Source organism: Balaenoptera borealis (assembly GCF_965194805.1).
Source record: "Balaenoptera borealis genome assembly, chromosome: X".
Classification (NCBI taxonomy): domain Eukaryota; kingdom Metazoa; phylum Chordata; class Mammalia; order Artiodactyla; family Balaenopteridae; genus Balaenoptera; species Balaenoptera borealis.
The window spans coordinates 20,466,841-20,494,797 of NC_138881.1; the positions used below are offsets into that span (position 1 = coordinate 20,466,841).

General features: G+C 39.2%; 2 protein-coding genes across 7 annotated transcripts in view; one reads left to right on the forward strand and one right to left on the reverse strand.

Moving 5' to 3' along the window:
- Positions 1-116: 116 nt before the first annotated feature.
- On the forward strand, positions 117-17,500 carry PRDX4 (peroxiredoxin 4). Of its 2 annotated transcripts, XM_082375864.1 has the most exons (7): positions 121-490; positions 4,002-4,119; positions 6,913-7,029; positions 9,559-9,681; positions 13,015-13,145; positions 14,164-14,198; positions 17,386-17,500. In XM_082375864.1, the coding sequence occupies exons 1-7, from the start codon at positions 211-213 to the stop codon at positions 17,434-17,436; spliced, it is 855 nt and encodes a 284-aa protein (XP_082231990.1). In that variant the 5' UTR covers positions 121-210; the 3' UTR covers positions 17,437-17,500. The 2 variants fall into 2 exon arrangements, with proteins under 2 accessions (XP_082231991.1, XP_082231990.1); XM_082375865.1 differs by lacking the exon at positions 6,913-7,029 and having other exon boundaries at positions 117-490.
- A 2,760-nt stretch (positions 17,501-20,260) lies between these two features.
- Positions 20,261-27,957, reverse strand: part of ACOT9 (acyl-CoA thioesterase 9) — a 74,289-nt gene continuing 66,592 nt past the window's right edge. For all 5 annotated transcript variants that reach the window (XM_082375784.1, XM_082375782.1, XM_082375783.1 and 2 more), the window contains one exon: positions 20,261-27,939. In XM_082375784.1, the coding sequence (XP_082231910.1) occupies positions 27,851-27,939 (89 nt within the window). In that variant the 3' untranslated portion in view covers positions 20,261-27,850. The remainder of the gene's footprint in view (positions 27,940-27,957) is intronic.

Genomic DNA, 27,957 nt, shown 5'->3' on the forward strand with positions numbered 1-27,957 from the left:
CCTGGAGGAGCTGAGCAGGCGGGGCTGACGCCCACGTGGCGGGGCGGGGTGGGGGGGAGCCCGGGAAGCGAGGGACAGGGGGAGCGGGGAGGAGGCGGGGGAGTGAGGAGGCGGGGCAGCTCTCGCGAGGCCGCGCTTCGGCTCCCGCGGGCGTCGGGCGCGCGGTTGTAACTGCCAGGAGGTGGGAGAAGTAGCTCTCGAGCCAAGGGAATGTGCGACTACCCTTGCGTGGTCATGGAGGCGCCGCGGCCGCCGCTACCCGCGACGACTTCGGCCCCTGGCCGGAGCCGAAAGCTACTGCTGCTGCCACTGCTGCTGCCGCTGCTGCTGTTCCTGCTGCCGGCCGAAGCTCTGTGGGGCTTGGAGGCGGAGGAGAGGCCCCGAACCCGCGAAGAGGAGTGCCACTTATACGCGGGTGGACAAGTGTACCCGGGGGAGGCGTCCCGGGTTTCGGTCGCCGACCACTCCCTGCACCTCAGCAAAGCCAAGAGTAGGTGGTGCCCCGCCAAGGCGGGGTGACCGGTGGCAGAGGGAGGCGGGAGATGGGGAGGATCAGGAGACACGTGTACCCTGGTTACGGTGGCTACCCGGGGGCCTGGCTTGGGCGGCACCCCCTGGGCTGCCTCCGGTCCCGGGGAGAGCCTGGCTCTCTCCTTGGGGGGTGGGGGGGGGATGGAAGGGGGTGCCAGGTGTGAAGAAAGGGATGGGTTCCACTAATCAGATTTTGGAAGAAGTAGTGGTTACCCCAGAAGCCACAGATGAGGGAAAGAGGGTGGCCCTGGTCCTGGGCTTGCAGGCAACGAGGATGTTGTGCAAACTGAAACACTTCCTCAAACATCGCAGAGCCTGCAGCACATCGCGTCTGTTCTGCGATTTCGGGGAAGAATGCATTGATAAGTTGAATAATGATTCACAGAAAGTTTGATTAAACAGAAAAGTGGCTAAACAAAATGCTCAAGAGGGCAAACGTTTCATTTTTCTTTGATTGTTGTTGCATCTTAGAAAGAAGATTATTAAAAGCCACCTTCCCAAAGACCTGTGTAGTTAATGGGTATCCTTTGTGTTTCTCAGAAATGAGGAACTTGTTACAGGGTGTACTTTGGAGGCTCTTTGTAGGGAAATGGGAAAAGGGAGGTTAGAAGTAATGCATTTGGGTTGATGATAAACCTCGTGGCAAATTTGTGTCCTGCCAATTTGGCTTTTGATTATTTGCATTTCTGTCCAGTGTACACAACTAATGGCCACTTTCAGGAAGGACACGTCAGACTAAGTAGATACTGAGAAAGTTGTGGCCTGCTGCATCTGGATGTTAAGATTAGCCCAAAAAAAGTGGCTAGGGGCTAAAGGATAAAGACTGTCCCTTACTCGCTTTTAAGTAACTTGCTTTTCCTACTGACCATTTGGCTTTTGTGGTACAGTTACAGAATGCTCCTTGCCCAGGTTCAGTGAAAAAAAGTAGTGCTTCACAATTACGAATCCCCAGTGTTAAATTGGATGTTGTTATGCCTTAGAATGGAGTGGGAGTGATAAATGAGAAAAACTCTTTCGCCTCCTTAAACATCTGCAGTTCTTTCCTACTGAAAGTTATCTTTAGATTTTTGTTTTTAAAAAAGCTAGTGTTGCACTTTTAAAATCGTATTTCCAAGTCCCATTGGTTTTACTTGCCTGGGAAGATATTTTGAAATATGTCAGCCAGTTAAGTGTTTATTGGCATTACCTATATTTTCCATAACAAATCCCATCCAAGTCTGCACATGGAAGCAAAAAATAGTAGTAATAATAGATTTTCCTCTACCAGCAAACCTTTTCAAGTTTTAGGTATTTGCTATATTTCTCTCATGCGCAGGCTCATCTAGAATTAAAATTACAAGGACTTTTCACTCATAAAATGGAATATTATGGCACTATTAAGTTCATACTTTCAAATAATTTTTAATAACATGAAAAACTGTTCATGATCTACTGCTTCCTTTTTTAAAAAGTGGGGCACAACGTGATCCAAATTTGTGTGTTTAAAAAAGACTGGAAGGAAAGACATCAAAATGTTAACAGTAGTTAAATTGATGGGGGTTATGGGGAGAGGGGATTTAAATATTCTTCTTTATACTGCTCTGCATTTGCTTTATTAATTATATGATTTATATTCGGGACAATTTTTGTTTGTTTTTTAATACATGCAAGGGGTTGCTTTGGGAATTCCATTTATAGATCTTAGCAAACTGCATTCTTTTTGCTCTATAAACTGATGACAGTTTTGTTTTTTTTTTGAACACTGCAGTTCTTAAATCAAGAACCCAAAATTTCCCAAGGAAAAAAAAAAAAGCAAGCAAGCAAGCCATATCCAGGATACGAGGGCCTGCCTTTCCACCACCTTGCCAACATTGTGTTATCATTTAACAAATCTTTACCGATTTGCTAAGCCAAATAATAACAATAAAGTATTCTATCAGTGTTTAAAAAAGAAAAAAGAAAAAGAAAAAAAGAACCCAAAATTGCCAAAATCAAGATTTTCAGAACAGAATTTTTCAGTTTTATTGGTTTTCCCAATATGCTAAAATCATTAAGGACTATCATTGTAACACATTATTTTTTTAAATTATAGTCAATTTATTATAGAAGATTTATTTTATTTAATTTTATTTATTTGGCCACGCCACACCACAGGGCATGTGGGATCTTAGTTCCCTGACTAGGGAGTCTTAACCACTGGACCACCAGGGAAGTCCCTGCAACACATTGTTACAATTATAACCTCACACTTGAGTAGCATTTTAAGTAATGTATATAAAGCATATATAGTTCTGTATCCTTCTGCTATCTAATTCTCCCTCCTGGCCTTTACCAAATCAGATCAAGATATTTCTGGCTCAAGATAAGGAACCATGTGTTATATATTAACTTCACAGAGAAATTAATCTTAAGTTTGTCTCTATTTTCAGTTACCCAAAATGCTGGATATTATACAAAATACAATAAATGCTGGCTATTAAACCTTACTTTCTAGGAACCTTAGTCAAACTTGGAAGCAAGTATTGACTTTAATGTATGTAATGGTTCTGAAAGTTTAAGTGCTATCTGAATGTGTTAACAGAAGATCAAGGTACATTATTATCAAAGCGTGTTGGCTAGACTTACAGCATGCCCTTACAAGAGAGCAGCATGAACTATTCAATTTCCATTAGGTCACTTGAAACCTGTTCAAGAGGGGTCTCCTCTTTCAAAGCCCTGGAAAATTATCCCATGCTCTGGGATTTTACACTTCTGTCCTGGTATATTTGCAGATTTCCTTTTCCTTGAATGTAGCAGCAGGTCCTCCATGTGTATGTGAGAAATTGGACAAGCATTTAAATTAGTACATCTGGAATACTGCCATTAGCGAACCAAAAGTCTAAATATTTGAAAGTAGGAAGTTGATTAACTTGGAGGGGCTATAGTGAAGTATCCAGTAGGGTTTAGTGAAGGGATGGAATGTAGGGGGTCTGTGAACACGAATAGGAAAAAAATCTTTATTTTCACTAACCTCCCACTGAAATTTGGCATTTCTTTCCATTATGAACATCAGCAACAAACCACCTTAGCTTCAGCAGTACTTGCTTGTACTTGTCTCCAGTAGAGTCACAGATATTTTCATGCCACATTATGGTTGTTGCAAGTATCCTGAAACATCATTTACACTCATCATAATCTTGGGTAGTTACTAGATCACTGCTAGATCTTGCAGTTTTAAAGTGTTAATAAAATGACACAAATCTTAATATTATCACCAGTTTGTTTTTTGATAGTTTTGATAATTGCATTTCAATGTAATTGGTTTCCTTTGCAATTCTAAATATTTTATGCATTCAGTAACACTATTCTGAGAAGTCCATCAGCATCACCAGACTGCTAAAGAGGTCCAAAGATTCTGAAGCCTTGATTTTTAGTGATTTCCTAAAAATGTCCTTCTGTGTTCCCACCAACCTTCTCATTGTTAAAGAACATCATATATTTTTCTTTCTTAGTTTCCAAGCCAGCACCTTATTGGGAAGGAACAGCTGTGATAAATGGAGAATTTAAGGAGCTGAAGTTAACTGATTATCGTGGGAAATACCTGGTTTTTTTCTTCTACCCACTTGATTTGTAAGTAATACATGTACATAGCAGCTAGTAAAACCTCAGTCATTATCAATCATTATTCAACAACATCAAATAGTTAGAAATTATTTTATTTAGCACTTGTTCTTAAAGGGAAAACTGAGATGAGTTTTTTCAAGAAGGTAACATCTTGAATATATTTCAGAATCATAACCCATTGACCCCGGTACTTATATCTACATGATTGTGTTATCATAATGTAGTCATCAGAGGAAAGCCACATTTATATTCATTAAGCTATACTTAGTAAGGCAAGAAAATGGACTGAGAATATTTTAGAAAGCATTTAATAGCAAGACTTATGCCACAAATCTGTTTGTTAACTTGAATGTTTATAAGCCTTTTTCTCTGGTGATGCCGTTTAACTATGGTTTTACTATTTTTATTCTTTGCTACATCTGTTGCTTTTCTGTGACTTGAACATTTTCCTGAAAATACTGGATATGCTTAAGGAATAATACCTATTAATATAAATTATGGTTATGGGGGTAGTTCTCTTACTTTAACTCTGGCAGTGAGCACTTTTGTAGATAGAAAGTTGACTCAAAGTAAATACTCTTGGAACTTTAGTCACATTGAGGATTTAACTTTGAGTGTTTTTCAAATTCCATGAAAGTGAAAAGATACCAAAGAGAGTTATCCCAACTTTTATCTTTTTTGTTTGAATATATTTTTTGGTTACAAAAGTAAATAGAAGATTCTTCTGTCTTTGCCACTGTATATTAAGGTCATTTTTACATTAGGAGTAATCTAGAACTAAGTAAATATATTTTAAACTTGCAGGGAGGATATACTTAAGCTCATATCTTTAGGTTGTCTCTAGGCCACGGGTCAGCAAAGTTTTTCTGTACAGGGCCAGATAGTAAATATTTTAGTCTCAAAGTGATCTTCATTGCAACTACTCACTTTTGCCTTTGAAGCACAAAACAGACATAGACAATAATGAATGAGTGTTGTGCTCCATTGAAAGTTTATTTACAAAAAATAAGATAGGCTAGATTTGGACTGTGAACTGAAGTTTGCTGACCCCCTACTCTAAATCCAAATAGAATTCTCATAAAAATTTGTACATTGAGGCTAAAACAAATCATGAATCTGCATAATATATAATCTTTTAAATTAGTAAGAACTTGCTTCTTTCTAATCAACTTGTACTATGGCTTGACTAGCTAAAATGTATTATATAACTTAACTTCAAAGAGAAACCAGAAGTAGAAATTTTAATATATATAAAATGATAGGCCTTCTAAATTCATGCTGTAAAGCTGAAAAGCAACACATATATTAAATATATTTGATGCTAAACCTGAATTTTGAAATTAGTATAACATAGACAAATATGCTATTTCTCCAGTGTTATTTAAAACTCCATAATGAATAAGATATATCTAATTAGAGCATGATGTTAGCAGTGGTCTTCTGGGGCAGGGAGCTGAGAGAGCTTCTTTCTGTTGTTTCTGTGTAATGCCTGCCAGACTGGGCCTGGTTAGAGAAGGAAGAATCCTGGGACATTTGCCACAGTCTGCAAGGAAGAAAGTCGGAATTCTGCCGAGATTCTGCAGAATTTCAGTTTTCTGCCGAAATTTTAAGTTGGACCAGTATGTCTCTAGGTGGCATTTCTTGGAATAATAGGAAGGAGGGCAGGGGCTGATCATTCCTACCTTTTGGAAAATATTAAAAATACATGTCATAGGCCAGGTTTCCAGGGACATAATCTGGATTAGAATTGTCTTCTTGCATATGGCAGTCCTCCACTCAAACAACTGAAACATTTGAAAAGCCTCTATTGGGCTGTGGTAGGAACTTGTTGTCCTGTAAGTCTGTTTTTCAAACTTTCTTGACGATGACACACAGTAGGAAATACATTTTTCATTGCCGCCCAATACACTTATACATACAAGGTAATACTTAGTCTGTATGCACTGATATAGTCATGCTCCTTAAAATACTGAACAACTTCCATACCAACCCCCTCCCCAAGTTGCCCCTCCCACCTAGTCCCTTTCAGAAACCTCCAGAGAGAGCTAAAGCCAACCTTGAGTTAAGGTGGTTAAATATTTTTAATATCACTCCTGAATAGACACATATATATGCACTTATATATACATGTATATGCTTTATAACTTACCCTTACTATGTGTGATCATATTTTCTATTTCACTTTTTTTAAATGTTGGTTGGAACTCAATAAATTGGCTTAAGGAGTCCCTATCACTGCTTGAAAAATACTACCCTAAGGTAATATTCTCTAAATGTGCCCTTCTGACAACAGGACTGGGAGACGAGGTAGTAAGTAGAAGAGGACCTTATCAAGAAAGGGAGGGGGGTGGGAGAGTATTTCCTCATCTCCAAAATAGAGGTAGATGCATCTAGCTCATAGGGTTGGCATAGGAAGGTTAAAAAAAAATAGTGAAACAATGTAAAATTTGTATTGATCCTTTGAAAGCTATAAAGCACTATATAAAGTATTATTGAATAAAAGCTAATAAAATGGGGGATGCTGCCATAAGGGAGAAGGGAACATTGGTTGACCACTGATCCCTTAAGTTATAAAAGTAAAGTTTATCAAGATGTAATTGGGAACTCTATAATATACTTTTTAAATTAAATAAGATTTGATCAAATAACCATTTTTTTAGACTACACCTTGAGAAGCTTCATATATAAAATTGTTCTTAATGTGTGTTTTTATATACTAAAGGTGTTTATAAAAACAAAATCATTTGAAACTAAGTATATGTGTATTTTGAGAATAATTTTTTTTTTTTTAACTTTCAGCACTTTTGTGTGTCCAACTGAAATCATCGCCTTTGGTGATAGAATTGAGGAATTCAGATCGATAAACACTGAAGTGGTAGCATGCTCTGTTGATTCACAGTTTACCCATTTGGCGTGGTCAGTATCTTAAACTTAATATTTGTAGGGAAAAGAATGGACATACTCTTAAATTATGGGCAGACAACTCTTAACATGACAGGAATATAGAGGAGCTCCAGTGGCACAATCGGTTAGCGCATGGTACTTGTATGACAGGAATATAGTTATTTATCAGACAGTTCAGGAATAAATTTATCTGAGAGCTGCTAGTTCAATGAAGGTACAGTAAAAATGCTTAAGGATTTTATAGGACATTTCAAATTTTGGGAAAAAAAGTTAAATTCAAAAGATGTAATATCCATAGCAAAAACCACTGAATTGTATGATTACTTTATTATCATAAATTGGGTAACCTTAATCTGGAGAAATAAAATCTAAAATACCATGTCTCTCTGTTACACAGTTGTCTAGTATTAAGTCAAACTCAAAATAGCTTTTATAATTACTTTTTAAGAAGCAATGATTTTTTAAATTAATGCTTTAAATAATTTTTTAAAATTCATTAAACATGAAAAGATGCTCCGCCTAATTAATTGCAGAGAATTTACAATAAAATGACAAGAGATGCCATTTTTTTCCTCTGTCTGGCCAAGAGTTCAAATATTTAAGAATTTCATCTAATGTTGACAAAGGTGTGAAGAAATGGTACTTACACAAACACAGTTGATTCAGCATTTCTGGAGAGCAGTTAGGCAACATGTTTCAAACATTGAAATGTTCATGTTGATGTGAGTTTTGTTTTGTTTTATAAATTTATTTATTTTTGGCTGCATTGGGTCTTCGTTGCTGAGCGCGGGCTTTCTCTGGTTGCGGCGAGCGGGGGCTACTCTTCGTTGTGGTGCGCAGGCTTCTCACTGCGGTGGCGTCTCTTGTTGCGGAGCATGGGCTGTAGGCTCGCGGGCTTCAGTAGTTGCAGCACGCAGGCTCAGTAGTTGTGGCTCATGGGCTCTAGAGCTCAGGCTCAGTAGTTGTGGAGCACAGGCTTAGTTGCTCTGTGGCATGTGGGATCTTCCCGGACCAGGGCTCGAACCCATGTCCCCTGCATTGGCAGGTGGATTCTTAGCCACTGAGCCACCAGGGAAGTCCCTAATGTGAGTTTTTAATAGCATCCATAATTTTGTTCACAAAATTTTTGCACAATAAAGATTGTTCAGAATTATTTTGCGTTTAAAATTTAACATTCAATTCATTAAAGTAACAAAGTCAAAACAGGTTTTTCTCCATTTACAATTATGTATATAAATATATATACATATACATGAATATATATTTGTATATATAACTGTAAATGTGTATAAATTATAATTATAAATGTAAATTATACATACACACATATATGTATGTGTATATATGTAAGTAAAATTTTAATTGGTTCAGGAGCTACAATTTAAATTTAATTTACATTTCCTTAAGTATTTGATTCTCTTAACTATTCTAAGATGCAGTTATATATTTAATATATTTAAGCATCTCAATTTTCAGACAAATTTTCCCAAGAACTTAAGTAATTCTTGCAAATCTAATAAATAAATGTGTCTTAAGTCCTTTTAAAATGTTTCTTTACTAGTTATAAACTAAAATTTCAGATTACACATTTTGAATTGGAATCATAAAGTGAATCTGTTATTTTAACATGCCAAATCTCTTAAACATTATAAATAATTTAGTATACAAATATATACTGATTATTTCTAAATATAAAAATATTAAAACTATGGGTTTAATTTGCTTCATTTCTTTAGTAATTCTAAATCTTTGCAGGATTAAAACACAAATCCACTAAGGAGAAAGTTATGTCATCCCAAATAATTTGGGATTGCTTTCCCAAGGAATTTTGCGGGATACATTCTCAGCTGGATAGGTTTCATATCAACCAGAGATTTCTACCTGGATGTCAGAACTGGGGCTGCAAACATCTGGAGCAACAGTTCCCTGTTTCCTAACAGCTACGTCAGTGTCCTACCATGAGGGCCCCAACCCACATCCCCCAGGTTCAAGTTGCAGAATACTTAAATCTGAAGACTGATGAGTCTGAGATTACATCTAACTTCCTTGCTGCTTCAAGTGGACTTTGCATTTCTTGTCTCTCAGAATATTAAAATGCCATCCAGTTGTATCCTGCTTATCTCACAAGGCTTTGTCTTGCAATCACAATTCTAAGGTTATGCTTATTACAGTGCATATCCTTTGATCCATAGTTACACTTCTAGGAATTAATCAGACAAGTATACAAAGTTGAGAATTATCAGGATTTTCCAGCAGTGTTTATAAAGCAAAAAAAATGGAATCAGTTTAAATGACTGTCAGTAGAGATTAGTAACATATATGATGTCTGTACATTAAAAATGTGATGTGTATCTCCATATTTAGTGTTTAAAGGATATGAATATATTGTTAAAGGGAGGGAGAGGCAAGAAAAATAGAATGTATATTAGCCTGTCTTTGTTAGAGAATGTGTGTTGTATGTTTGTGTGCATATGCAAAGAAAGAGTGCTGTTTTAATATATGCCATTTACTTAACCCTGAAAGGTAAATTTTCTGTTACAGGATTAATACCGATCGAAGACAAGGAGGAATTGAGCTGATAAGCATTCCACTTCTTTCAGATTTGAACCATCAGATCTCAAAGGACTATGGCGTATATCTGGAAGACTCGGGCCACACTCTTAGGTACCTTTCAGTGGTTTTACATTATGACAAATATGAATATATTTGTAATCCTCCTTGAAATGGAGTTAGAAGGTACAAGGTTTGATCAAGAAATATTTGCTCTATTTGCAAAAATGTTGTAGATACCATTAAAAATAATTGGTAAGTGCCCAACTTAAGCTATGTGAGTGTCATAGACTGTTAGAGCCAGAAGATTATTTAGAGGTATTTGACCAACCCTGTCATTTTACATAAAAAACAGATTCAGAGTTCCATGGACTTAGCCAAAGTTACTATAGTTAATTGCAGAGCCCAGACGTGAACCCAGGTCCCCAAATTGTTTCTCCATTTCTTTCTCCTCTTTTCCAAACTGACTCTAGTAATGGTTTTTCTAAATACAAGTATCATAGTATTTAGCAAACCCGTGTCTTTGGAGTAGGAAAAATTAAGGAAATATTTTACCCAACAACCCTCATTGAGTTACTTGAGTTAATAAATACTGATAGAATTCTTTGAAAAAAGGGCAACTTCAGCTTGAAACAGTTTTAATTTTCTTATATATTGTTGATTTGCTTTGCAGTGCTAAGTTTTTTTAATGTTTTATGTGAAGGTGTCAGTATTTTATAATCCTGTGGGTTTCATATAACAGCTTTATTGAGATATAATTCACATACCATACAACTCACCCATTTAAAGCATACAATTCAGTGGTTTTTAGCATATTCACAGAGTTGTACAACCATCACCACAATCAATTTTAGAACATTTTCATTGCTCCAAAAAGAAATCCCATCCCCATTAGCAGTCACTTCCCATTTCACCCAGTCCCCCTCTCCTAGCCCTACACAACCACTAATCTACTTTATGTCTTTCTAGTTGCCTATTCTGGACATTTCATATAAATGGAATCCTACAGTATCTGCTCTTTTATGACTAGCCTCTTTCACTTAGCATAATGTTTTCAAAAAAGGTTCATCCATATTGTATCATGTGTCACTACCAAGTTCCTTTCTCTTTTTTTTTTTCTTTTTTTTTTGGTACTTGCCAAGTCTGTAATGGTTTCTGCCTAGAGTTTATTACTAAGTTAACTCCCAAAGAGTAAATATGCCACTAAAAAGATTGAGGCACTTTTAAAATTTAGAATTATTTGAACATTAACCAAGTAAAATTATCTAATATTAGCTATTTTATGTGATTTGAACCAATAGTTTGTTTTTTTAATTTTTTATTTTCATCAAAGTAATATATGCACATAGTTTTTAAAAGTCACATTTTCTTAAACAGTCCTCTCCTTACTCCTAGCCCTGCTTCATGGAGGAAGCTACTTTCAGCCCTTTAGCTACTGCTTGCATTATTTGACTCCATATTTCTAAACAGTATCTTATATAATACATCTCCTGGATATATCAATTTTGGTATTATTTTTCATGGTAAATAGGACTTTATCTTTCTTACATCATCCCCAAATTAATTTTCCCAGTATGATGTGTCACAATTTCAGATTAAGACAATATTCAGTGTTTATATAAATATTGTTCACTGCTAAGCTTTTAAGTGTAGTGTGCTGAAGATAGCCTTCCCCTCTGGCAAATTTTTTAATTTTCTTGTAGCTAATAAACTACTTCATTTCTTTCATTCCCTTAGTTGTCTATATATCCATCACTAATTATTCCTAAATTCCACACCTGGATTGTAACCCCTCTAAGTGCTGCATTTTTCCTCTGTCAGTTTTTTTCCTCCATCCTCCTGCTTCCAGTCAGACTGATGGCTCGCTAGGCCTGCTGCATAGCTGTTGTCCTAGCACTTTATGCACCAGCATCCTGGGACTTTCCTTCACCTCTTCTCTATTAGATACCCAATTTTCTGGCTCCCATGCCTGCCTGCCTTCTTTATGTAATCCTTTGTTATGGGGAAGCACATCCTCATAGCTTCCTAATACAAGGTCATTGGAAGGTAAAATGCTTGAGGGCCTTCTGTGTCTGAAAATGTTTTTATTCTGCTCTCATGCTTGATTAATAATGTGGCTGGGTGTAGAATTCTAGATTGAAAGGCATTTTCCTGTGGACATTTGAAAGCATTGCCCTGATACCTTTAGCTTCTGGGGCTGGTATTGAGATGTCTGTTGCCATTTTAATTTCGTGCTTTTTGTAAGAATGACCTGCCTCTGCTCTGTGGAAGAGACATATATACATATTACACCAAGTATGGCAAATGCCTTCGTCTCATAGTCTACCAAAGAAGCAGTTCACAAAATCAGAACAGAAAACAGAAGCTACAATTTGCTACCAAAGAAAAGGCAGATTTGTTTTTGTGTGGTGTGTGTTGGTATGATGTGCCTTACAGAGGCAAGGTCAAAATTTCCGATCAGGGTCACTTACTTCAGAACAGACTTGATCACCTTTGATGAGAATTTTCAACTGTAAAAGTAGTACATGAAAGAATACCCATATGAGTAGTAATTAACAATTTTGCCTGAGTTTGGCCAAGTTGATCTGGTCTAAGGAGATTGAGCCCTAGTTAGTTCAGATGTTGAGTTGCTCATTCAAAAAAGGTGTTATAGAATGAGCAGGAACACTTCAGTGATGTTTAACATGATTATGGAATAAGATTTCATGTACTAGATATGTAATGCCATGTATTTCTACTAAATATATATATCTCATCATTATTTTAATACTTGTACACAAGCAATTAGCCCTAGTACCCGAGATCCTTTTCTAATCCAAAGTAAGTATTGGGTTGAAATCCATATTGACTGAAATAAATAGATAGTAAAATCCTTTGACAATTTTTATCTCTAGTATATTTTAACTCTTACAGTGCCACCCCTATCTCAATAGCAGGTCTTTTAGGTCGAACTATCTCATTATTCCCCAGGCCTTAGTAGTGAATCACATATAGAAAGATTCAGAAGGAAAGGCAACTTCATATTGGTGACTTTGTCTTTTTCCACCACTGAAAAAGGAAATACAAAGACATTCTAAACAGCCAGTGATAAGAAACATGGATCACTCCTTCACCCAAAGGAAGGCTTTGCTAGGTAGTTTAATCATTTCATTTACAGTACAATCCCAAACCTAGTACACGTCAAGATTCAACTGATAATACTACAGTACATTTCACAGACAAAAACAAATTATTAAAGCTACCATTTAACAGTGATAATCCCAAAATATACAGTAGATAAGTGTGGGTATGGGGGTGTGTGCATGTGCATACCCATCAAGTAGGTAAGTAGTGTTTTTGGTTCTGTATAACATCCTTCTGTGTGAGCAGTACAGGGATTCACGTTAACTAATATTTTTCTTGACTGAGAACAAATGTCCTCACCTTTACCATTCTTATGTTTTACAGAGGTCTCTTCATTATTGATGACAAAGGAATCCTAAGACAGATTACTCTGAATGACCTTCCTGTGGGTAGATCTGTGGATGAGACACTGCGTTTGGTTCAAGCATTCCAGTACACCGACAAACATGGAGAAGGTGCCCTTCCCTTCTAACCATCATAGCCTCTTGATTTTTTAGTTTGAGAGATACTAGCATAATTGGTTTGGTTTCTTATCTTACAAGTAATTTTCATGGTTCCAAAGTCTTCTGATTGTTTTCAGATTATTAGGTCTTTTAAGCAGATCAAATTATAATTTAAAGTGCTTTTAACAAAATATCACTAATATATTCTACTTACTGAATAGGATGGACAAAATATTATTTTCATAGTCCTTTTGGTTAAGCTCAGAGAAGTTTCTGCTACTGTAATTTTTCAAATTATGTTTCTATAAACTTAAAATGCACCAGCCAATCGGGCAGTATCTAGTAACGTAGGTTTTATTTGCATGTTTACATTATTTGATTTAGCTTTTTTTCCTCAAAGTAATTCAGAAATCCTTAAGGTTATTCAGTATCACACTGGTAATCTGTCATTTCATCCTTTCACTTCAAGTTTTTGTAGTAGCCAAATGGAAAAGGTCAGATCGTCTTAAAATAGAACACATGTTACATATTCCTTTCAAAAGTGTAACTCAGTGCCTGAGTCAGGGTGCACTCTAAATCAAGGGGAAATCCTACCTTCCAAATAATGTTAAAGTCTCTTTTGACAAACAGTGAACCATGGCATCAGTACAAAATACTGCAGGACATAGCAGATAAGCTTAAGGGAATGTACATTCAAGGAATTTTTGCTGTACCCAGACCTTTCAGTTTACCAGATTCCCAAACTTTCCAACTGTATTAGAGGAACTCTCAATTTGGTTTCTTCTATTGTAAATGTAACTAAACGTAATTGACAAAAGTGAAAATAGATTAGCTGCCTGCTGATAAGCTCCATGACTAAAATTTCTTGCTGCAAGCCAATAAGCTAACAGAAGTCAAGTGTCCCGTAGCAATGTTCTCATTAATATAGGCTCTATTTTCAGTTTCATTTGGAAAAAGAAAACACAAGGGCTGCTAAAGAGAACTGAACTCTGTTTTAAAACTGTCTTTTGCCAATTTTTGTTTCTTTCAGTCTGCCCTGCAGGATGGAAACCCGGTAGTGAAACAGTACGTCAAACTTATTTTTCTGTTAAGAGGATGGCTGGGGGGAAAAAAAAAAAAAAGCCAACCCTAGGATAATCTTTCCTTGTAATAGAACTGCCTTGATTTTGTAAATGAAGTAAACATTGCTAGGCAGAACTCATAAGACTACAGGCATTCTTTGGACTGTATGGAGAGTAGCTGAAACTGGGAAAGCAGAATATGGGACCTGGCGCTGTGAATTTTAAAGCCAAGTATACAGAGAAAGATACCATTAAAAAAAGGGGGGGGAAACAATGGAGACGTGGTAGAATCAATTCAGGGCAAAGAAAACAGTCACAAGCAAAACCTTCAGTGTATATTAAAAGCTTTTAAGAAAATCTGGCTTACTGGGGGCAGACACCAAAAACAATGGGAACTACGAACCTGCAGCCTGTGAAAAGGAGACCCCAAACACATTAAGTTAAGCAAAATGAGAAGACAGAGAAACACACAGCAGATGAAGGAGCAAGGCAAAAACCCACCAGACCTAACAAATGAAGAGGAAATAGGCAGTCTACCTGAAAAAGAATTCAGAGTAATGACAGTAAAGATGATCCAAAATCTTGGAAGTCGAATGGAGAAAATACAAGAAACGTTTAACAAGGACCAAGAAGAACTAAAGAGCAAACAAACAATGATGAACAACACAATAAATGAAATTAAAAATTCTCTAGAAGGAATCAGTAGCAGAATAACTGAGGCAGAAGAACGGATAAGTGACCTGAAAGATAAAATAGTGGAAATAACTACTGCAGAGCAGAAGAAAGAAGAAAGAATGAAAAGAATTGAGGACAGTCTCAGAGACCTCTGGGACAACATTAAACACACCAACGTTTGAATTATAGGGGTCCCAGAAGAAGAAGAGAAGAAGAAAGGGTCTGAGAAAATATTTGAAGAGATTATAGTTGAAAACAATGAGATTAATTAACAAATCCATCATCTCACAGTTAGCCTTTTTTGTGTGGCGTGAGAAGGCTTAAGATCTACTCTTCTAGCAAATTTCAAGTATACCAACAGTATTAACTATAGTTAACCGTGCTGTGCATCTGCTCCCCAGAACTTATTCATCCTAAGACTGAAGGCTTCTACCCTTTGACCAGCGTCTCCCCATTTCGCCCAGCCCCAGCCCCTGGCAACCACCATTCTACTCCGTTTTTATGGGCATTCATTCAACAGACATTCCTTGAGCACCTGCTATATGGCAACTTTTCGAACTTGGATGATAGCCAGATGATACTTACTAGTGAACACCATAGCCAATGTCCCAGCCCTCAGAGTTACGTTCTAATTTTAGTTGTGGCGAATGCTTTTAGAAACAGGTTGATGGGAGTCGGTGGGACAGTGCCTGGGATGGGGATAAAGTGGTCAGGAAAGACTTCTCAGATGAGATTTGAGCTGAAACGTGAGTGAAGAAAGGGAGCCAGTCATGCATGGAGCCGTGCAGAAAGAGCAGCAGGGGCAGAGGCCCTGAGGCCGGAAGCGGCTCAGCGCGGTGGGGGAGCAGAAGGGGCTGGCGCGGGCAGAACGCTGAGCTGTGGGAATGGGAGAGGACGCCAGTGTCCCAGTGCACGGAGGGTTGGAGTCCCATGAGTTGACTGAGCAATGTGGAGTCCCTCGTGACCACAGGGAGGGCAGCAGGTGGTTTGAGGATAGGGCAAGGGTAGGATGAGGAAAAGGAGATGAAGTATGAACTAGTTCAAGATCTACAGCTGTGAAGGGAAGAAGGAAAGAAAAGAGCTAGAGAGGGGGATGTAGGATCAGAAAAGGTTTGGTGGTGGCATTTCTTTGAAGATAGATGAACTTTTCATCTCCATTGCACAGGCCTCCTGATTTGTCTCCCCGACCTCAGTTTCTCTCCTCTCCAACGCATGTCATTCTGCAGACCGGAACCTCTTAGTGGCTCTGCAGTACAAAGTCCTCATGCTCGGGCACAGCCTTCAAGCTTCTGCGTTCTCTCTTTCCACTGCCTCTCCCTGGTCGTCTTCCCATGATTCACGCACGCGCATACACATGCACACATGCTGTGCTCCCACCAAATCACGTGACTCATCTTTCCCCAAACTAAGCCCTACTCTGTCACGCTTTTGTGCCTTTGCTCAGGTCTTTCTTTCTGTAGCCTGGAGTACCTCTCTCCCCTTCCCTAAATTCTCCAAATTCTTCTTTCAAGACCAACTTAAATGCTACTTCCACTCTGAGGCCTTCCCTGATGCCATCTCAGACTCTGTTGAGTCACAGAGCCTGTGTCCTAGTTTTGTGTGTTGCATCAAAAGCAGTTATGTACACGTACATCGTCCCCACGTGCTTGTACAAGCCTCCAAGGCGGGGACTTCGGTGGTTACCACTGGATCCCCCACTGTGCAGCACACTGTTGGCACCCAGTGGTTATGCCATAAGTACTCTTGAATTGAATTGGAATGCAGAGAGATTATATATTGGCAAAGACAAAATACTCCTGGAGTGATGCCTGAAATTAGGTAACATTTATTTTATGATGAAGAAAATGCATATAGAACTATCATAAGCTGATTACAATAAATTACAAGGTTATATTTTTATATAGGGATAGATGTACTTTACCTGTAACTAGCAAGTAACAGTTAATGTGAGAAATGAGAAACCTAGGAGGTTTCTAAGGCTGTAATGCTCTAGGAGGGAACACTTTTTCTTCCAGAGCATTTGTCCATTCACTAAATAGGCACTCATGTTGTTTTTAGAGTACTTCTTTCACTTTGCGGTTTGAGATTAAAAGGTTACAGTTCTGGACCTCCAAGCAATCCATTTGGACCCACTGCCCCCTTTTCAGGTTGTAGCATACCATCACTTCATCAGCAGATGATTTTTAAAATACATTAACATCTGTAGCCATGCTCTCTTAACATGTTTGATTTAATTAGACCATACCTGAAGATGCCATGAAAGCCTGGTGGCAAAGAGAAGAGCTGTAAGTAAATTTGAGGGTGCTTGAGTACAGATGTTAATTTACTAGCAAATTATCTGCCTTCTGGGATAGCTGAGATTAGCAGGACAAATCCAGTTTTTCCTAAATATATATGATATAATTTGGTACACAAAATAATCTTTACCTTTAGTCAAGAGATAAGCAACTAATGTCAGACTACTGTTGATATACTTTGGCTTTTAAAATGAATAATTTGCTTTTTTTCTTTAACAGATAATTCCAGATCCAGCTGGAAAGCTCAAATATTTTGATAAACTGAACTGAAGAATACTTCCTCAGGTCATGATGCTTGAAACTTCTCAGTAAAGTTCACTGTTTTATTACCACATTGTGTTGCAGTAGTAATTTCTTGAATAATATAAATATAAATAATATAAAAATCCATGTCAGGGTCCAAAGATATTTAGTGTTTGGTAGACACTGATGCCAAAAGGTAGGCAGTTATTCTCTATCTTTCCAAAATACAAAAATGTCAGACTGACTCAAACTAGTAACAAGAGTAGTAACTAACATTTATGGAGTACATGCCATCTACCAGGCATTGTGTTAGGAGGTTAGGTGCATTATTTCACTTAATTCTCACAGCAACTCTTTGAATTCTTTATTTTACAGATAAGGAAACAGCTAGCTAGCAAAGGTAGACTCAGTCTTTGAACCCAGACAGGCTAATTTCTAGTTTCGGGGCTGTTACCACTCCACTGTGGCTCACCTCTCTGTACCTTTGCAGGTGGCAGGAAAGAATAGGTTGTGAGCACAGTCACCTTCTATAGCATCTGGTAGGGACGGTGGACCCCAGACTCTGTATACAACATAAAGCCCCTTGGTTCCTCCTTTTTTCTAAATTTACATTTACAGCTTGTACTAAATTTATAAGTAACAACTTACATGTTTACATTAACAATGGGAGTTCCCTGGTGGCCTGGTGGTTAGGATTCCGGGCTTTCACTGTCGTGGCCCAGGTTCAATCCCTGGTCAGGGAACTAAGATCCTGCAAGCCGCGTGGTGCAGCCAAAAAAAAAAAATGATATTTAGTTTAACATAAGTTGAATCCCTAAGTATATGTAGCCAGCTATTCACAAATGACCACATATAAAGCTGAACTCCAGTGGTACTTTGTCACCCCAGTATGGCAATGGCTTTACTATAATTACTTATATACATGCCACGTAGTTTAAGGGAACTGGGACCCGAGAGCATCTGCCTCATCCTGTCTTCCAGGCTAATCCCCTCTCAACACTCGCAAAAAGCCCCTCGCCCCAGGGGAGGCCATCCTAGAGTTGGGGATATCCCTGGCGTCCTGGCTGACGCTCTGAGTTCTGTCATAAACGGCAGGGGATTAGTGACAGGCATTCGGACATGGACACGGGAATCCAACTGCCATTTATAACCCTTTGCTATAGCAAAGTACGTTCTAAGTGCTAACTTACAGTCAACATTTTAGAAGCCAACTATTAGTAAAGTTGACGATTGCTACTACTTTGGTGTTCAGACAGGTTTGTGATAATCTTGTCAATCAGTACTTGCAATACAATTGGAATCTTATTCTCAGGTTTCCTCTTTCCAATCTGAAAAGTACAAAATTTTTTACTCATGGAATAAGCTTGTATCTTCTTGATTAATAGTTTCCATTCTTTGGAGCTTTTCTAGCCTCATGTTCATTTTAGGTATGTTTACAAGGAAGACAGCTATTTTTGGATCCATTCAAAAAAGCCAGTCATTAATGTTTTCATTCAACTTTCAGGAACTATTGATCACCTACTCTAAACACCTGGCATATATCAATGACCAAAGACAAATTTCTGCCCTCAAAGTATTTGATTACAAGCAGGTCCTAATAATATAATTTCCAGGTACCTACAAATAAGTGAAAATACATCCTGACTCACCACTTTTCATATTAACTGGGTAATGTTAATAGCCTATAAATGCACTCCTCGGTGCCTTTTATCCCTTCAAACAGCTGACTTCTGAAAGTCCACAGGCCCAGAAGTATACCCTAAAGATGATCTCATGTGGCCATTTACAGAAGGCTAGAAAGAGTGTTCCAAAAGAACAGTCCCCTGCCCTGCTGGAGAGGATGGGCCCAGGCCTGACCAGGATGAGCTACAAGAGACCAACTCCCAAACATGCTGACCTACCATAATCTACAGCAGTGGTTCTCAACTGGGCACAATTTTCCCAAGGGACATAGTAATGTCTGGAGATGTTTTTGGTTGTCAACTATGGGAATGCTACTGGCATCTAGTGGGTAGATGTCAAGGATGCTGCTAGACATCCTACAAGGCACAGGACATACAACACAATTATCTGGTCCAAGTTGTCAATAGTAGTGAGGTTGAGAAACCCTTCTCTAGGTACAGTTGCCAACAGATTATGGAAAGGAGACCAGTATAGTTTAGTAGCTACCTGTGCAACAGGAGGACAGACCATGCCATTACAGTAGAAGCTTATCCAAAATAATAGGTCAAGAGGTGGCCCGAAGTCTCTATGAAACACACTAGGCAATGTCTATTCAGTGCACTTACATATATATGAATAACATCTGTGATTCCCTGCTTCTCCCTCAAATTTCTGACTTTCTGTTGAATATTCCCCGATTAAGCCTAGCCAGTGTTCTGACCTTTACAATGATCGTAGTGGACTGCTCTTTCGGGGAATTCTTAGTCCCCAGAATCTCATGAAAGGAATCATTCCCCACTCCCATCATTTCTTCTATATCCAAGGGCACATCTAATCCTATACCCTACACTTTCTATGTCAGTAGACTTCCAGGTTTTATATTTTGTTCTTAAATACATTAACCACTATTTTATTAATGATATTTTTATACCCTAACCCCCCCCATATGATACCATGGAATGCATCCTTGTATTTTGTTACCCATGAATTCTGATATTATGTCACTGAAGTATCTTTGAGTAGAATTCTTAACATATGAATGTGAAGAAATGTGTATTTCAGGTAAATAGGTCCATAAAGGTCTCCATGCCAGTGTGTGCGGGGGGGGGGGGGTGTATAAATATTAATATGTTTGTGTATATACATGCATATACATACACATATACATACATATACATACACACGTCTATAAAATCATTAAATTTTTTACTTAGCTTTTAAAAGGAAATAAAATATCATAGCTACTGTGTATTTAGTCTTAGACAGCAAAGCAACTTTTAGCAATTCCATTATTAACGTAATAACACAATTTGGGCATAATGTTGTACACAAGTAAAATCCTAAAAAAAAATTTTTAAAGATCCACCTTCCTGAGCCTTAAGCTTAAATTTTTTAAATTAACAAAAAGTCAAGTCAAACACCAAAATTCACCTAAATCACACATTCGTTCATATGGAAGTTATTAACGACCTGCACATATGCAATGTACTTTGCTACACAATACAGATAAAAAGATACGACACAATCCCTTCCCTCAAGAAGCCCACAGTTCCCCAAAGTCGGCATGTAAAAAGAGCAATACAGTGAATAAATGCTAAAAATGCTGACACCTGTGTTGGCTCCAAGGCCAGCATGAGCGACGACAAGGAAATATAGGGATGAGGGAATGTGTCACAGGAGGGGAGGAGTAAGCCCATTTGCTATTCGACCACTGAAGGCCGTGTCCCCTGCCAGTGTACTGTCCTTATACAAAAAGGCAGTGCTTGGGGCTTCCCTGGTGGCACAGTGGTTAAGAATCCGCCTGCCAATGCAGAGGACATGGGTTCAAGCCCTGGTCCGGGAAGATTCCACATGCTGTGGAGCAACTAAGCCTGTGCACCACAACTACTGAGCCTGTGCTCTAGAGCCCGTGAGCCACAACTACTGAGCCCACCTGCCACAACTACTGAGCCCTTGCTCCACAACAAGAGAAGCCACTGCAGTGAGAAGCCCGTGCACCACAACAAAAAGTAGCCCCCCCGCTCTCCGCAACTAGAGAAAGCCCGCGCACAGCAATGAAGACCCAATGCAGCCAAAAATAAAATAAATTTAAAATAAAAAAAAATAAAATAAAAAGGCAGTGCTTGTGACCCAGCCTCAAGAGACAAAGCGTTGACTGGTCTTCCTCTCTCGTGATCATCTACTGGGAGATGGCACATACTATAGAGTTGATTGGCTAGATTCAGGGGTCCAGAGTGTGGCCAAGGATAGAAGGTAAGAATTGAATCTGCAGGCCTGGGTTTGTTAACTTCAAGTTCTGGCCATTTGTGCAGCTCAGCCAGGACATCAGAAAAAGGATTTGCAAGTTTTCTATCAAAGGGAGTTATGTTGCACTGTAACCCAAAGGCCATGAGATGGCTCCCAGCACACAGAAATCCCCTTGTCCTGAGGCACCCTGTCAGGATAAACTAAAAGAGCAACAACTAACTCAAACGATTTTTGTTTTTTGTTTTTAAACCAATCTAATTTAGAGGAAAAAAAATGGAAAAAAAACTTCTAAATTCAGACCAATCAAAACTAAGTACAACTCAAAGAAGCATGTTAATGTGTGCTGAGAGAACCCCTTCCATTAATGACCATGACCCATTTAGATGTATATTTGACACTGTGACCTAGCACACCCATAAATGTGCATGTGCATCATGCACATGCATAACAAGTTTCACACAATACTTACCATTACTATGGGTAATGTATTCTTTTATTTTTGTAATGTTGGCCACAACCCACTAAATTTCATGACCTACTAATGGGTCACTTTTTTTCTAACAAATACATACATATAAAATATAAATTTAAATTTATATATGTGTGTGTGTGTATAAATAAAATACAGTAAATGCCTGGCATATCAATACCCTGTCATGTAATTTTCCTTCCATTATGGTACTGTTCATTTGTTTTAGCCATACTATTCCCTCTATTAAAGGTACACAATTTCTGTGACAAAAAAACAAAAATATCCTACCCTTTGTTTTGTTACTACAATCCTTTCCCTGAGGTATTACTTCATCAATGCCTCTGGCTTACTGAATGGTTTTGAGAAGGTCCTGTTTTATTCTGAAGCTCCTTTTTTTTTTTAGCATACACATCTTAACTGGAACTTGATTTTTTTTAATTATGTGCAATATAGTCATTAACATATTTCTCTAACCAAACAGAAAATCAAGTGAAGGGAAGTAGGCCTAAATCAGGAAACTCTGGAATGAGAAAGCTGCCTCTCCTTTTATGGAGGAGGAAACAGAACCCAAAGAGATGAATCCTCCACGCTATGCCCTGAACTAGCTGGCTGCAGACATAGGTGAGACCTCAGAGGTGCCTAAGAGCCAGCATTCGGGCCAGCAGCACTCCTCCCATGTCACACTGCCTGCCCGAAAGCCACCCGCTGGACCAAAGGACCCCAAATCCACCTCAGATTGATCCCCTTAGATCAAAATAATCCCATGATACAACAGTTTTACGAGAAGCAACGTGACTGGTCAGGGGTCCTTAAATCCGTTGGGTTTTTTTTAATGCTATTTTATTTATTTATTTATCCATTTTTGGCTGTGTTGGGTCTTCGTTTCTGTGCGAGGGCTTTCTCTAGTTGTGGCGAGCGGGGGCCTCTCACTGTCGCGGCCTCTCTTGTTGCGGAGCACAGGCTCCAGACGCGCAGGCTCAGTAATTGTGGCGCACGGGCTTAGTTGCTCTGCAGCATGTGGGATCCTCCCAGACCAGGGCTCGAACCCGTGTCCCCTGCATTGGCAGGCAGATTCTCAACCACTGCGCCACCAGGGAAGCCCCTTAAATCCGTTTTTGAACTTGCCAAATCCCTATTTTTAATTCCTCTTTCTTGTTATCTATTTTAAAGTAGTTCATTATTTGTTGCCCAGGGAGGGACAGAAAACATTCACAAGTCAATTTAGAGAGTCAATCACAACTGCAGCAAAAGTTTTTCTCTAAGAGCAAATTAAAACAAATGCCCAAAATATTTCAGCCATCCTTGTCTCTTATGGTTGAGACCCTACAGAATCAAATGTGTCTTTTGAAAGATGAAAGGCCTTTTTCTCTGCCCAAATTCATTGAAAAGAAAAATAAAATGTTGAACTCCCTGGGGTGGGGGTGGAGGGCAAACTTCAGTTTTTCAGGACTCAAGCTACTGGCTCTATTCAAAGAGAGGAGAAAGAGCAGACGGTATAGAGAATGCCGGTAGCAAAGGGAACACGTAGACATGTAGAATACTCGGGTTACCACGAGAAATGGGGCCACAGCACCACATGGGCACACAGAACACAGTGCAGAGCATACTAGCGTGAAGTGAACTCTTCTAAAGCAACCAAAAATAAAGACACCATCCTTGAAGACTGCCCAGTGAAGAACTACCTAAGCAAAAACTAAGAACTTGGTAATAAATGCCTGATGTAAAATGGGGTATCTCAGCATGGACTATTCAATACAAAACTAAGTCCAACCCACATTAGGAAGTTCTGTGCTAGACAAGTAGCAGTGCTGGTACTGGTTAAAAGCCCACTATTCCTTAAAGAAGAGGGACAAAACACTAAACATCGACAACCTACTGTATATCCCTCGGAGTTTCCTTCATCTCATCTTCTCAAAGTCCTGTATTAAAAATAAAAATCTCTAGCTCTTATAAAAACTTTTACTGGTAGAAAACATATTTTGATTTAAAAATCTGATATTCAAAATTACTTGAACAAGTAATTTAACTAAAAAGACAATAAGCAATTTTTAAGAGTTCAGTCTCAATAGAATTCAAAGAAAGGCAATTAATGAATGTCATTTTTCACCTACTGAAATGGCAAAGGTGTTTTTAAAAGTAAAGGATAAGGGCTTCCTTGGTAGTGCAGTGGTTAAGAATCCGCCTGCCAGTGCAGGGGACACGGGTCCGAGCCCTGGTCCAGGAAGATCCCACATGCCGCAGAGCAACTAAGCCCGTGTGCCACAACTACTGAGCCTGCACTCTAGAGCCCACAAGCCACAACTACTGAGCCCGTGTGCCGCAACTACTGAAGCCCGTGTGCCACAACTACTGAGCCCGTGTGCCACAACTACTGAGTCCACGTGCCACAACTACTGAAGCCCACGCGCCTAGAGCCTAGCTGTGCTCTGCAACAAGAGAAGCCACCATGATGAGAAGCCCGCACAGCGCAACAAAGATTAGCCCCCGCTCACCACAACCAGAAAAAGCCTGCACGCAGCAACAAACACCCAACGCAGCCAAAAATAAATAAAACAAATTAAAAAAAAAAAGTAAAGGATAAAATTCAGCCAAGTTCAGGGAAATTGCTAACGAGTTAAGTGCATGTGTACAACTGCTCTGGAGGGTTACGTGAACTATTCAAAGCCTTGAATGTGTGCGTACGATTTTGACCTACAGATCACTTATCAACAATTTTCCAAAGGAAATAGTTTAAGGATTAAATGTTTTAGTTTTAGGATATTTACTGAAACATTTCTTACAACAGCGAGAAAAGTTCTTGCAAAAGCTTCCGTGTACAGCAATAAGTGATTAAATGCATAACGTACAATCTATACACCAGCATGCAGTAGGTCTCTTAACTGAACTCCGCTTAGCACGTTCACACAACTCCCCAGGGCCGTCCCTTCCTGCGAGGCAGCTCAGGGACCTCACCGGGTTACAGGCACATCTGCAAAATGCTGTACTGAAGGGCCAGGTGAAGCTCAGGATGCTAGTAAGTACAGTGAGGGGGACGAGGACTGATGCTAGCAAGCTTACGGTGCAGCACACGCTGGGTGCCACGAGTCCAGCTGCACGCCTCCAGAGTAGTTGTTTATTCCCATGACTATTTATGCCAGAAGTGCTCACTCATATTAACTGTGGTTTCAATAAACATTAAATTAATACAAATTTTTTTAAAAGCACTCCAGCCAATTCTGAGGCAGAGCCAAGTTTGTGACCGCTGTTCTAGAACCCACACTCGACTGTTTCTTTCCTGGGAGGACCTTTTCAGAGATGAATTTTTTCCCTCTGTGCAGCCTGGTTTCTCTCTCTTCTGAACTTGATCAACTTCCCATCCCATCAAAGGAGAAACTGGGTCTTGGCTGCAGACTCGTGGGAATACGTCCCTTTGGGTTCCTAGGTGGCAGTGTGACATTGGGTACGGCCTCCCTTGCTATCAATACATTCCCAGCTTTACTGTTTACTTCAGAACCAGGTAGTGTGAATCCCAGCACCACCATCTACTAGCTGGGGGAGCCTGAGCAAATTATTAACCTCTCTGTGCTTCAGATTCCTGAGTGGCCAAACCCTACGAGCAGGTTACAGAACCTACCTCATAGTGTTGGTGGAAGAAGTAAACACGTCAAGTGCTTAAGAGAGTGCCTATCTAGCACGTGGCAAGTGCTCTGTGAGCATAAGCATCTGTAATTATTATTACTGTTCATGTTTTTTAACCAGATATATGCTGCCCAGCCCCTAGCAGAGTGTGCTGAAGAGCTGTCAGGTGAATGGAAGAATGAACACTTGGTCCTGTGTCTCCTCTGTTCACCATCTGTGAACACCTCCTCTTGGCATGGTTCCTTTTTTTTTTTTTTTGATACATCTTTATTGGAGTATAATTGCTTTACAATGGTGTGTTAGTTTCTGCTGTATAACAAAGTGAATCAGCTATATGTATACATATATCCCCATATCCCCTCCCTCTTGAGCCTCCCTCCCACCCTCCCTATCCCACCCCTCTAGGTCATCACAAAGCACCGAGCTGGTCTCCCTGTGCTATGCGGCTGCTTCCCCCTAGCTATATATTTAGTGTATATGTGTCAATGCTACTCTCACTATGCCCCAGCTTCCCCTTCCCCCCACCCGCCAGTGTCAAGTCCATTCTGTATAAAGCATCTTTATTCCTGTCCTGCCACTAGGTTCATCAGTACCATTTTTGTTTTTAGATTCCATATATATGTGTTAGCATACTGTATTTGTTTTTCTCTTTCTGACTTACTTCATTCCGTATGACAGTCTCTAGGTCCATCCACCTCACTACAAATAACTCAATTTCGTTTCTTTTTATGGCTGAGTAATATTCCATTGTATATATGTGCCACATCTTCCTTATCCATTCATCTGTCGATGGACACTTAGGTTGCTTCCATGTCCTGGCTGTTGTAAATAGTGCTGCAATGAACATTGTGGTACATGTCTCTTTTTGAATTATGGTTTTCTCAGGGTATATGCCCAGGAGTGGGATTGCTGGGTCATATGGTAGTTCTATTTTTAGTTTTTTAAGGAACCTCCATACTGTTCTCCATAGTGACTGTATCAATTTACATTCCCACCAACAGTGCGGGAGGGTTCCCTTTTCACCACACTCTCTCCAGCATTTACTGTTTCTAGATTTTTTGATAATGGGCATTCTGACCGGTGTGAGGTGATACCTCATTGTAGTTTTGATTTGCATTTCTCTAATAATTAGTGATGTTGAGCATCTTTTCATGTGCCTCTTGGCCATCTGTATGTCTTCTTTGGTGAAATGTCTATTTAGGTCTTCCACCCATTTTTTAATTCGGTTGTTTGTTTTTTTGATATTGAGCTCCATGAGCCATTTGTATATTTTGGAGATTAATCCTTTGTCCATTGTTTCATTTGCAAATATTTTCTCCCATTCTGAAGCTTGTCTTTTCGTCTTGTTTATGGTTTCCTTTGCTGTGCAAAAGCTTTTAAGTTTCATTAGGTCCCATTTGTTTACTTTTGTTTTTATTTCCATTTCTCTATGAGGTGGGTGAAAAAGGATCTTGCTGTGATTTATGTCATAGAGTGTTCTGCCTATGTTTTCCTCTAAGAGTTTGATAGTGTCTGGCCTTACCTTTAGGTCTTTAATCCATTTTGAGTTTATTTTTGTGTATGGTGTTAGGCAGTGTTCTAATTTCATACTTTTACATGTAGCTGTCCAGTTTTCCCAGCACCACTTATTGAAGAGACTGTCTTCTCCACTGTATATTCTTGCCTCCTTTATCAAAGATAAGGTGACCATATGTGCGTGGGTTTATCTCTGGGCTTTCTATCCTGTTCCACTGATCTACATTTCTATTTTTGTGCCAGTACCATACCATCTTGATCACTGTAGCTTTGTAGTATAGTTTGAAGTCGGGGAGCTTGATTCCTCCAGCTCCATTTTTCTTTCTCAAGATTGCTTTGGCTATTCGGGGTCTTTTGTGTTTCCTTGGTATGGTTTCAGATCTAAAGCTTCCCACAAATCCTTACAAATGCTGTGTCTTTTGTTGAATCCCTTCACTACAACTTTTCATCTACCCTCTGCTAACAACAAAAGCTGGAAAATAGAAGGAGGCAAAAATACAAAGGAATCACATAGGGTTGATGGGATTTAAATAATACAGGGGAATTGCAGTAAAGGTCAGGTTTAAAGAATGCCCTCCAAATGCCCTGGCAGGAAACCATGTAGATTGATGGTTGCAATATGTGTAAGAAAAGAATGTGTCCACTCACATAAAAAGGCATTCAGCCCTCATTTCCTGAGTAGACAGGAGGAAACGTGGTAGGTTCACAATTTAAACTGTCTTGAAAGTATTTATTATTCAATAATTCTTTCCCCCTCTGCCCCACCCAGCCATTCTCTCATTCTACTTTTCTGATCAACCTAAAAGCTGAATACATCCTTCTTCGCTATGGAGGATGAGAATAAACACTAAGAGCAATATACTTGCTCAGGCCTTCATCAGACACTGTGTCACTGTGGGGCACTGGCCTTCAACAAACGCGGTCTTCCTAGGGCTTGATGAGGTAGTCCTTTTTCAAGGTCACTGGTGCACTCATGGAGCTGAAATGCCGCTGCCCATCTAAATACAACATGGACTCTGGAACATAAGAGAGAG